The sequence below is a fragment of the Budorcas taxicolor genome, chromosome 17 (assembly GCF_023091745.1).
Source record: "Budorcas taxicolor isolate Tak-1 chromosome 17, Takin1.1, whole genome shotgun sequence".
Classification (NCBI taxonomy): Eukaryota; Metazoa; Chordata; class Mammalia; order Artiodactyla; family Bovidae; genus Budorcas; species Budorcas taxicolor.
In genome coordinates, this window is record NC_068926.1 from 62,430,631 (window position 1) to 62,442,841 (window position 12,211).

General features: G+C 42.5%; 1 protein-coding gene across 2 annotated transcripts in view; it reads right to left on the reverse strand.

Annotated features, from left to right (window-relative positions):
* Nucleotides 1–11,720, reverse strand: part of MAPKAPK5 (MAPK activated protein kinase 5) — a 29,870-nt gene extending 18,150 nt beyond the window's left edge. For both annotated transcript variants that reach the window (XM_052654563.1, XM_052654561.1), the window contains exons 1-7: nt 11,297–11,720; nt 6,130–6,203; nt 5,462–5,537; nt 4,575–4,672; nt 3,046–3,154; nt 1,512–1,601; nt 645–740 (exon numbers count right to left, since the gene is read on the reverse strand). In XM_052654563.1, the coding sequence (XP_052510523.1) occupies nt 645–740; nt 1,512–1,601; nt 3,046–3,154; nt 4,575–4,672; nt 5,462–5,537; nt 6,130–6,203; nt 11,297–11,332 (579 nt within the window). In that variant the 5' untranslated portion in view covers nt 11,333–11,720. The remainder of the gene's footprint in view (nt 1–644; nt 741–1,511; nt 1,602–3,045; nt 3,155–4,574; nt 4,673–5,461; nt 5,538–6,129; nt 6,204–11,296) is intronic.
* Between the last annotated feature and the right edge of the window lie 491 nt (nt 11,721–12,211).

The window sequence follows — 12,211 nt, forward strand, 5'->3', positions numbered from 1 at the left end:
GGTACAGGATTTCCATTCTAATGAAATTCTGCAACAGGCAAAACTAACCAATAATGACAGAAAGTAGATCCGTGGTTTTAATTAAGGGGATTAAGTTGAGAGCAGAATGACTGCAAAGGCACACAAGACGGTTTTTGAAGTAATAGAACTGTTTTACATCTTGATTTTGGCAAGGTCCATGCAGAAGTATCCATCAGCACTCATCAAATTACACTTAGAAAATGTAGTTGCTCAGTCGTGTCCAACTCTTTGCTACCCCGTGGAGTATAGCCCACCAGGCTCCTTTGTCCATGGGATTTTCCAGGCAAGAATACTGGAGTGGGTTGCCATTTCCTTCTCCAGGGGATCTTCCCAACCCAGGGATCAAACCCAGGTCTCCCACATTGCAGGCAGATGCTTTAACCTCTGAGCCACCAGCGAAGCCCAGGGTAGAAGTATTTTTACAGTATACTAATCATACCTCAATAAGGTTGTTGTTAAAAGAATAAAATGCCTATACCAAATTAAGCAGCCTATGGGTTTCTGAAGCTGAGTTCTCCCCTTTCCATTTGTAATATATGCCCACTCATGCTGTAGAATGGAAGAAATATGAGTCTACAGGTAGCCTGGTGATACATCCTATGGAAGAAACAGCACATGCTTACCTGAGGTGCTACATAATATGGGGTAAACTGAGGCGTCATCAAGTCACCTTGGTCAATTTTGGCAAATCCAAAGTCACACAACTTCACTGGGGCATCCTGAAATCAAACAAATGGGAATCACTGCCCCAGAGTTCTCAGAAAATGTTAAAGGAAAATCCAGGTGTAAGACATGTTGCCTTGAGCTTTCATGAGTTTCTGGTTGGGACTGGAACCTATGAGTAGCATGTCCTCATGTCTGGACATAAAGATCCATATTGAGGAGCTATTCTTAGTAAAACACAGATGAGAGATTTCTGCCCACTCACAGTTATACCTGTTTCCTAACTTGTAAAGGCAGCACTCAAACCAAGATATTAGTCACAGGTACCCTGATTCTGTCTATTGTGCATCATCTCTCATCAGTCTAGAGCGCTGCTTCACCCTTAACGTCAGCTTCATGACAGCCAGTCAGTAATCTGTAATCTGGTAGGTCATAGTGCATGGGGCATGGGTTGGGGCTGGAGAGGAAAACACCTTATCGGGATTAACTGTAAACACAACCATTAAGTTTCAAGGTAACATATAACAGCATAAAGATTCCTGCCCCTTCCCAAAGTCCTTCCAAATGATATCCCAAATCTTAAGTCTATACAAACATGTATCAGTATCATCCAAAATGACTGATATCAGGAGTATGGTAAAATTTCTCTTGAGCCTCTCGCAAGGGAACAGATGGGGAAAGTAAGCTGCCAGAAGCACTCTGGCCTAAAGCTTCTTCAACATGGATTCAGAGCACTCCAAACATATACACACCAACACACCTGCGCACCACTCCTGAACTATGTTGGGAGTAGCGGCACTGAAATACAGAAAAGCAAGTAATCTCACCAAAGAGTTATCCTTGAAGAGCAGATTTTCAGGCTTGAGGTCTCTGTGGGCGATGTTTAACAAGTGACAGTGCTGTAGAGCCAAAGCTATCTGGAAAAGGACATAATGGGGCAACCGTATCTTAGAAGAGATTATTCTTGAATTCCCCTGGCTTAGAAAACTCAGGATGTTAAAAAATGACCCTTATTAAGTCAATTAAGACTGTGGTCAGATTTCAGCTTTACAGCAGAAATGAAGTAAGACTTCACATACCAAGAAATAGAAATGAAGTAAGCTTCATTTAATAGCAACCTATATTTTGTTCAACAAAAAGAAAAATACAACAGGAAAATAATTCTTTGTCAGAATAAACTGATGGTTAAATCCTATATTAAATGGGAAAAACAAAATACTTCCACTAATGTGAGATGTAACAAGCACTGCAGAGCAAACAGTGGGCCAGGCAGTCTTCAACAGGCCTGCATTTCCCCAGCGGGGCAGTGGCACTAACGCCTGGCTCAAGAGAGACCTGCAGTCTTCAAGGAGCAGGACTTGAAGTTCTGCCTTCAAGAACAACAGAAAGCAGCTGAATGGATGTTTCCACCTGATGCTCCAATCTGCTCATCACACTGGTTGAAAATGTTGTCTCTTTTGGTGGCTTTAAAGGGGTCTTGTTTTACAGATTATTAGAGCTCATCCTTTAGTCCTAATGTTTGAAAAACACAAGCTATAATTTTTAAAAATCAAATAGAACAGATTGCACCTGTTCTTTAACACTCTGTATGGAACTGTCTTGGCATTCCGAAGAGCACTTCCTCCCTACCAGAAAGGAGGCCTCAAAAAATGCTTGAGGCTCACAGAAAATTTGGAAGAATTTTTCTTTAAGAACCAACTGGGCCATATGTCATGCTTCTTTGCTTTGCTTGCTTGGCCTAAAGAGAAACCTTGAGGGTTTGGCTTTCCATCTCCTCATGAGGTTATTTCCAGTCAGATTCCTAGTATTGTTTATGAAAAGATCATACCTCTAGCAATAAAATGTGACATCAGAATAGAAAGAACATATAACCAGGAATACCCCCAGAATTACAAAAACCTTAGAATACTTGTTAAAATCTGATGAGAGAAAAGTGCCTCAGGAGCAAAAAGTATCCTAAATACAATTGTCTTAGAATGTGTTTCCATACCACACAGTCCTTCAGGTAGTATCAGCGGCATTTTATCTCAAAGTCCAATAACAGTGGCTTGGAAGCTACATGCCTAAAGATTATCTACCATCTAAAAAGGAGTAAAGTCTACCTTCCTTGCAGAGTTTATTTCAATCTTATGATAACCAAACAATTGACAGCCACTGAAGAGTACACCTCCCTCCCCAAAGCAGAAAAGGGGCTCACATTCCTCCTGTCGAGGCATCTTTTCTAATTACATAACAAAGCAGGCAATGAGAGATCAAATAGAGCTTTTCTCCAAGCTTTCTTTTATCCCCCCCACCCTCAGTGAAATTGTGCTTCTTAACCAACACTGTTGGCAGTTTGATTGGTACCCGGGGTCAACTTGCCTGCTTTGTTACTTGGCTGGCTTGCTTCTCTGTAAAGTGCCGGTGCTGGCTGATTCTGTGAAATAGCTCTCCCCCTTCCATCATCTCCATTACAATTAAGAGCCGAGCCCTGTTTGAAAGCATTTGATTTTGTTAAGTTTAAAAAAAAAAAAAAAACAACTGAAACATCAAGTAGCTAGATACTTCATCTACAAAATGTGTCCTAAGTCTAGTCCTACCAGTCCCTTTGAGCTGGATCCCCTGTCACTACCAGCTGGACACTATGAATAAGGACTATCCCTGACCTAAAGGTTTCTAAGATGCTAAAAGAAAGTAAAAGAATTAGTTTTGAAGACAATGGTCCTTTTGAAGATTCTATACGTGTATATATATTTTAGGGAAGCTATACTGAAAGCGTATTGAAAACAGAATATGACTTTGTATAGGCTGGGCTGTCTTCGTTATTTATTCGTGTGTGGGGGGGGGGCGTGGTGTGTACACGCACAATGTGTGTATGTGTGTGTGTGTTGGGGGGGGGGGGGCGTGCTGTGTGCACACACATTCTCCCCCTCCTTATCTCTACTCTCCACCCCTACTCCACTAGTTTTCCATATGACCCACAGCATGCCCAGCAAGATAGGGTTAAAGAGCTACTAGATAAAAGCAAAAATTCTTATGTTGTCAAAAAAAAAAAAAAATCTGCATTTTGGTTACCATTCTTTAATATAAATGCTTCCACCTTCCATCCAAATGCTTTCACCAACAGAGCACAATTTTAAGAATAATCACTTGATTTCCCATTTTTCTTTACAAATTCATATTTTTCCACCTGGAAAACTCCTACACATCTCCTTCAAGTCCAAGCCCCAAAACAACCACGCTAAGACACCTCACCTCCCCAGCCTACAGACAGCAGCTTTCCTCCTTTGTAAGCTCAAAATATTTTATGCATGCCTGTCCTTGGTCCCTACCACACTGCTAGAATGACAGGTTTACATCGCAGTCCCCTTGGTATTGAACTCCCTGGAAAAGAATTAGAATGACACCCAATGGTGTCACACTCAATGGGCTTCCCAAGCATTTGGAGGCTAAAGGAATGACATTGATCTCTTCCTTTAAAAGGAACACCAGACTAAGCAATAAAGGCCTTTTGCCATATCAGCTTCAAGACACTGCCTAGAATATTTGGTCCCCTTTTCTCATTTGAAATAGAATCTATTTAAACTCCACGTGACACGCTTTTTCAAAAGAGAAAGTAATCACATATAATCGGGGGTAGCGGGGACAGGAGAGTGGGTGAAGTACAGATGAAGCAAGACTGGCAAGGAGTTAATAAATGCTGAGGATAAGTGATGGGCACTTGGGGATTCAGTACATAATTCTTTTACAAATGTTTGAAAATATCCAAAATAAAAAGTAAAGGAGAGGAGAAAAAGAACGAAGGAAGGGAGGGGAGGGTAGAGAAAGAGAGCACAAAAGAGGAGATGCCACTACGCCTTGGCTTACCCATGGAGAGGTGAGCAGGTGACAGTGACCCTGTGTAGTCTTACCTGGGGCTGGACTCATGAGGAAACTGTACACTGTTAGCAAACACTTCAATAATCTGAACTATATTTGGGTGTGTGGCACACATCATGTGCAGACGTACCTTAAAGAAGAACAGAGGAAATGTTTCTGTACATAGGAGAGGCCAACATTTTCTCTCCGAACTCCCCCACCCTGCCAAAAGTGACCACACTAGGCCCGGACATGAGCCTATTATGTAAAAAAACCTGATCATCTGGAATGACATTTTTAAAAAACTGTTTTCATATACAAATTACCTCCTTAATGCTCTTTCCATGAAATAAAGAAAACCTTACCAACAGATGTATTTTCTCTGTCCTATTACCAAATGGAAAATTCATCTTATTTCAGAAATTATTCATATATCTCTAAGCAAAAGCATAAGTCCTTCATTGCATATAATTAACATGTCATCACCACATCCAAATAATTTTAAACAAATGTCTATTATTGAAAAACTAGAAACATAACTTCAGAGTTCTGCAGCATCTTTTCAATATATCATTCAATAGAACCTTCCACATACTATTCTATCTCCACCCTTTTAGGACCTTTTCCAATAAGTAAAAGCTAAAGTAAACCTGACTACTTCAGAGTACAAGAATCACATTAATTGAAAAAGAACAAGAAAGAAGTGGTTTGAAAGGAAGCAAGACTCTACTCATAGCTTTTGGTATTGATGGATGAAGGATTGCTTTATAATAACAACATGAATAGGGAAAAGTAAGTACGAACATAAAAAGAGTCAGTATGAACATAAAATTCTTTGTGCATCTCTGTATTCTCTCTAGGAAGCTGCCTTACTTGTAAAAAGAATAAATTCTTAGGCACTTCGAATATTTAGGCAAGTCAAGGCAATAAAGGCTCATACCTCATTTCTAGCTTTTGGACGATCAAAAAGAATTTTCAGTGCAAACCGTTCTTGGGTTGATTTCTTCACACAGACTCTAGATTTGAAAGAAAAAAATTCAATCAGAAATCATCTATGTTACCGTAAAAACTAATCTAACAAGCTGTTCTTTGAGAACTGTACTTCTAATCAAAAATATATCCAGGCACATCAGAACAAACTTGCCCCTAGGGCTAGCAGATAGAAAGGCAGAAAGAGGCATCTCACCCAACCTCCACAGGCCTCAGACACAGGAAATCAACTTGAGGGTGGTCAAGAAAGAAAAAATGGCCTCTGCTGGTGACAAGTGACTCACACAGTGGCTCCCTGGTATCAACATCTTAAATGATCCTGTCACAGACCATGTCACTTAAATATATTTCTCCGTGGATGAGAAAAAGCCTATCATAAATACCTCCACTTGTTAAATTAAGGCTAGTTCACAAATCTGGAACATGTAATGCTTCTAACTTAATGTGTATTTATGAACGGCCCTTTTTAGAACAGTTTTGTCATGGTCTGCAACCCACTCCAGTGTTCTTGCCTGGAGAATCCCAGGGATGGCGGAGCCTGGTGGGGCTGCCGTCTATGGGGTCTCACAGAGTTGGACACAACTGAAGTGACTAAGCAGCAGCACATGGGTCTCTTACCTAACTGGACCACTAATTCCAGCTCCCAGCTTCTGAGTCCAATTGATATTGTATTCTTCTAAAATGGAGCTTTCCTGTTAAAATAAAAAGGGAGGAGGCAGAGAATGATTCTCCAATTAAAAAGTTGAACAGTTAAGCAGAGGTGGAACAGCGGAAGACCTTAACAGCTCAATATCTTATTGATACCTTCTGAAAGAAGCTGATAAGTAAAGCTTTGTTGAAGAGCTATGTTATTAGACATTTCACCTAAGTGACTAGGCTAGGCCTTGTTTTCCAACAAGAGAAGGCAAAAAACTTGGGGATGAAAAGAAATTCTTCAGCTCTTCTTCAAGATCCATGTGAGTCAATCCTCGTTGCTGGTTTTGGGGTGTTTTTGTTGTCATTTTTTCTTCTTGAGTGTGGAAGATACCCTTTCAAAACTACTAAGGACTTATTTCCTCAAATGGTCAAGTGGATTTTCTGAGATTCTAGAAAGACTGGTCTTATAAATGCTGCTATGCCACAGAGGCCTATATCCTTAACAAATTGATCAAATTGGAATAACTGAATAAACTGAAACTTATTAAGTTCAAATAAAATAACAGTAAGTATCATAGTATATTTATCTCGTTTTCAAGTGTTATTTTGAACACAAAGACATACATTCATTGTGTAACTATATTCTTTATAGTTTTTTAAAAATAGATTCCAGTAGCTTTCCATAGTTCCATATAGAGCCTCTACAGCTTAAAGTTTTTATGGAATTACTGTGTAGTCACTATATACTGGGATTTCCCAGGTGGCTCAGTGGGTAAAGAATCTGCCTGCAATGCAGGAGACGCAGGCAGACACGACTTCAACCCCTGGGTTGGGAAAACTCCATGGAGGAAGTCATTGCAACCCACTCCAGTATTCTTGCCTAGAGAATCCCATGGACAGAGGAGCATGGCGGGCCATAGTCTACAGGGTCGCAGAATCAGACACGACTGAAGCAGTTGAGCGAGCATGCCCGCACACTATACTGAGCTTCTGTTGCTATGTTTTTAGGCAAGGAAGTCATACATTTAAACTGTGGTAGAGTAAAATTCATTTTTCAGGGTTCCATGGGCAGTACTGGAAACTAACCTTGAGAAATTAGGCCAAAACTCATGAGACTTTCAAACTGTTTTGTTGCAATGAAAATCTGATAGACTACAGTTAGCAACAGAATCCTGACTCCCAGGGATAGCAACAGGACATCTGTCCATGTAACACAAACTCACTGAGCAATTAGGAAGTGCCAGACACCAGGCTAAGTTCAGAGATGAAAACAGAGCTTCTATCCAGTGAATATATAAATGTGTAAAACAAGCTGAGAATAGTCTTCATCTCCACACCTTTCTGCTGCCAGTTTTTTTAACACTTATTTAGTTGCAGTGGATCTTAGCTGCAGCACACACAATCTTTGATTTTCACTGCTGCATGTGGGATTCACGGAATCCCTGTTAAAATCCCAACACACATTTTTTTTTTGGTAGAAACTGACAAGCTGATTCTAAAATTTATTTGGAAATACAAAGAACTTAAATAGCCAACTTAATTTTGAAATAGTAAAACCAAGATGGTTCTCATGCTACTCAATTTGAAAACTTACTCTAAAGCTTCAGTAATCACATCAGTGTGGCACTGGCCCAGATAGTCATGTGGATCAATGAAACAGAAAAGGGAATTAAAAAAAAAAAAAAAAAACCGAAAGAATGAAAAAAAGAGAATCCAAAAAATAAACTCATACACTTATGATCAACTGATTATCAACAAAGGTTCTTCAACAAGGAAAAGAAAATATTTTGAACAAATGATCCTAGAACAATTCCATTTTGGAAAAGTTCTACAGCTTCTTAAAAAGTTACTATACTATCCAGTAATTCTACACCTAGTTATTTCCCCAGAAGAAATGAAACATTATGTTCACACAAACATTTGTATGGATAAGTTTTATTTATCATTTTATTTATAATAGCTAAAAACTGGAAACAATCCAAGTGCCCATAAAGAGATTCCTCAAGAATAGAAAGGAGTGGACTACTAATGCATACACTAACATGAATGAAAAGTATAAAGAAGTCAAATACATAAGACTACAGGTATATAATTTCAATTATTTGGAATTTCTAGAGAAGACAAAATAATAGTGACAGAAAGCAGATCAGTAAAGTTGTCTGGGGTCGGGAGTCAGTGTACAGGCTGATCACAGCGAGGCAGAATGAGCTCTCAAGGGAAGTGGGGAGCGTATAGAAAAATCCTAAAGCTGGGCAGTGAGGACAGACGCACAACTCTAAGGTTACTAAAAATGACTGAATTAGATGCTTATCTTGGGTGACTTTATCATACGTGAATTATAACAGAAATTTTTTATGTTTTCTAAAACTACAGAAATGAATTTTTATTAAGTTCATCAAATATTAAAACCTGCCATATACAACAGAAAACAAATATGTAAGGCAATCTCTAATCCCATAATCCCCAAACGCTCATTATCCAGGTTTACCTAAGTGACCTGGGAGTAGTGAAGTCATGGGCTATGGCAGGAAAGACAGAACTCAGAAGACAGAGCCTATGGTTGTAGCCAGCTGGCCTTATCCTGATATATTTAAGAGTAATAGGATAAGATCTGAAAGTCCAATCAGCCCATTCTCAGGTCACGAGGCAGCAGAAGTTTAAATGTTGCAGTGAAAACCCAGGAAAATAGCTTTTCCAGCTGAACTCTAGAGGTTTCAGTTCTCACCAAATGAAGGACAGCCTCAAAAAAGCAGAACAATGAATATAAGACAACACCACAGACCAAAAGTTTTAATTGCTGTGATGCTGGCTTGCTTCCAAGGAGTGTATCCTATTCAGTACTGGTTGTTACGTATTTTCGAATTCACTAATCTGTATTGGTTGAATACATACAATTGGAAGATTCACCAGTGATCTAATAAGTACAAGAAGAAAAGCTAAAAAAAAAAGTAAGAAAATCAGGTTAGACAACAGTGACCAACTGAGGAAAACTACATACAGTTCTTTCTGAACCATTCTTAAGTTGCTATGAGCTAATATCCATTGGGTTCTTACTAAATGTTAGGTATTACAAGCACATTTTAATTAAATGCTCAAAAAAAAAAACACCAAACCCTGAGCTGGGGAGATTTTTTATCTTCTTCCTATGGATGAAAACACTAAGTGACAGAGAAGTAAAGTGACTTATTCAAGAACACAGCTAAATGAATGGCCAGGCTGAGATTTCAACTCATGAGTCAACCTGGAGAAACCACTATAACCACTAAGTAACACTGCTTCCCCGTTTATATATTTGCCCACTAGAACTATGTACCTCTCCTACTGAAAACTCTCTCAGATTTCCCCTTCTACTCAGGGTCAAGCCAAAGTTCTTGCAGTGACCTCCTAGAGGCCCTATGTACTCTGGCTTCCAGCTACCTGGCTCCAACATAGTCTATACTGACCCATTGCATTCCAGTCACCCTGTTGTTCCTGGGTCACAGGAGACCTGCACCTACCTCAGGGCCTTTGCATCTTCTGTTCCCACTGCCTGTAATATTTTTCCCCAAGACAGTGGAGGTTTGCTCCCTCATTCCCTTCAAAGCTTGATATAAATGTCACCTCCTCAGGAAGGCCTTCCCTGCCCACCCTTCCTAAAATAGCACTCTCCACCTTTTTTAATGTGTGCTCGGTCACTAAGTTGTGTCCAACTCTTTCACGACCCCATGAACTGTAGTCCATTAGGCTCCTCCGTCAATGGGATTTCCCAGGCAAGAATACTGCAGCGGCTTGCCATTTCCTCCTCCAGATCTTCCCAACCCAGGGATCGAACTGTGTCTTTTAATCATAATCATCTGACAATGTTTATTAACGAACTCCACTATCTAGATAGAAGATCTACAAAAGAGGGACATCTAGTGCCCAAGACAGCACCTTGCACAAAGCAAATAATACTAGCTGAATTTAAAAACCTGCCAAATGTCTTTTGATTCACAACCCAATCGTATAACTTTAGGCAATTCATGATGCTGTACCAATGAAATCCAAACCAAAAGAAAAAATATATATATCTATCAAAGCAGTCTTTTGGATCTTTTAATTCTATCATTTAAAATCTGATCTTTCTTAATGTGTATGTTGTCTTGATGCCTCCTTTTAAAAGGTGAATTTTCTTTGAAATGACCGATGATTTCTATAAATTTGTGACCCCCAAAATTGTTAGAAGTGGAAGTTCTTAATTAGTTATTGGTAGTAGTGATTGTGTCTTGATGGGGAAAATAACCCCGAGTTGCCTATCCCTCAAGGGAAAATGAAATTCCTAAATGCACAGATTTGACTTAATACTGTAAAATAAGTAAGTAATACATATCAAACTTTAAGCTTCAGTGTTCAATTTACATAAGAAACTTAATTTCCTCAATACAGCTGAATGGTAACTTTCTGACTCCTAGTGACTTACTGCCTCAATGTTTGCCTGTTTAAAAAATAAAAGTAAAAAGCGGGTTTTTTTTTTCAAAATGTGTCATTTTATTTGGGCCACTATGGAACACACATTTGCTGTTGGTTTTTTTTTTGGTTAACAGAGCAGTATGTTACAGGACACCATTAGCTCTTCCTAAGTAAACTCAACGCCCCCCAGGAGAAGAAGGAAAAGGAAACAGGAAAAGGGGAGGAACCACACGGAAAAGTGAAAACAACCTATTTGCCAAAGGGCAGGTTTTGTAAGGTGAAGCACCTCCTGCTGAAACTGCAGATTTCAAACAAATCTGGAGCGAGGGGTAAGATCCAACTCTCCAAGTGTCGTTGCAGCAGATCACCTGAAAACAAATTCTGATGGTACTCGGAGAGTGATCGAATAGAGTAGCAGGGCGCCCTACGTGCTGCTCGCACCAAGTATATCCACGCCACCCACCCTCCATCCTAGGGAAGTACAAATCACATCCCCGCTTTAAGCAGGTTAAGTCGGAGGGAGTCGGACTTCCCTCCCCTGCCCATTCCACAAACCCTTTGCCCTCAGCGCTGTAAAACGCAGTCCACGGAACCCAGAAGTTGGAACCCACGGAACTGAAAGCCACAGTTGCTGGAATCTCTAAGTTCTCTCTGCTTTCTGAGGCTGAAGCCGAGAGGAATGCCAAAGAGACAAAGCGGGGAGGCATCTCCCCCAACTTACCTTGATGGCTTTCTCCATATCGCTCTCCTCCGACATGCTCCGCGGGGCCCGCAAGGCCGGGAGCAGCGGAGGCTGCGCAGCTGCCCGATCCCACCGCAGCCGGGGGAACAAGGGGCTCAGCGCTCGGGGCCCTGGGTCTCGGGGAGACGGGCAGCAGCCGCCCCCAGGGATCTGAGGGGACGAGGGCCCCGGCGCCGGCTCGGCTTCAGCAGGCGGCTCTAGGCTGGCGGCGGCAGCAGCAGCGGCCCCCGGGAACAAGTCTTTGCGCTGGGCCCCGCGCGGCCGCCTCCCGGCCTCATCCCCGGCCGGGGAGGCAGGCTCCCGGGGCAGGGCGAGGCGGGGAAGGCCCCGATCAGGGGCGCTGTGTCGGGGCCTCGCGGGGCCGCCGCTTAGGCCCGGGTTCGCCAGGTCCTGATGAGGAGCCTGCGCCTCCGCCTCCGCCGCCGGCACCGCCGCGAAGCCGAGGCCGAGCCCGCTGCCGCTGCTGCTGCTCCCGCTGCCGCTTCAGCACCACACATCGCCGGGACACCAGCGCCGGGCAGCCCGGCCGGCCGCCCGCCTGCCGGCGCTGTGCCCCGCCTGAGCTCCGGGCCGCCCCTCCTGTCGCCCGACTTCGTGTCCCCACGGCTCCACGCGCCCGTCGGCGCGGTCCGCTGGGGTTTCCGAGCCGCCCCCGAACCAAGCAGTCGACTTGCAGGCATCCGCCAAGGCCTCCCCAAGGTGGCGCCACACCCAGGACAGGCCCCGGGGCCCTCCGCAGCGCTGGCGCCGAGCTGATGACGTAAAGGGGTCAGCGGCCGGCGGGGCGGGGCTACGGGCCCTCACCGGCTGACTCTAGGGCCTGCGGGTGGCACTACAAACTAGTTTGTCTCTGCGCCGCGGGCAGGGCTTCTGGCGCAGGAACTACCCTACGGA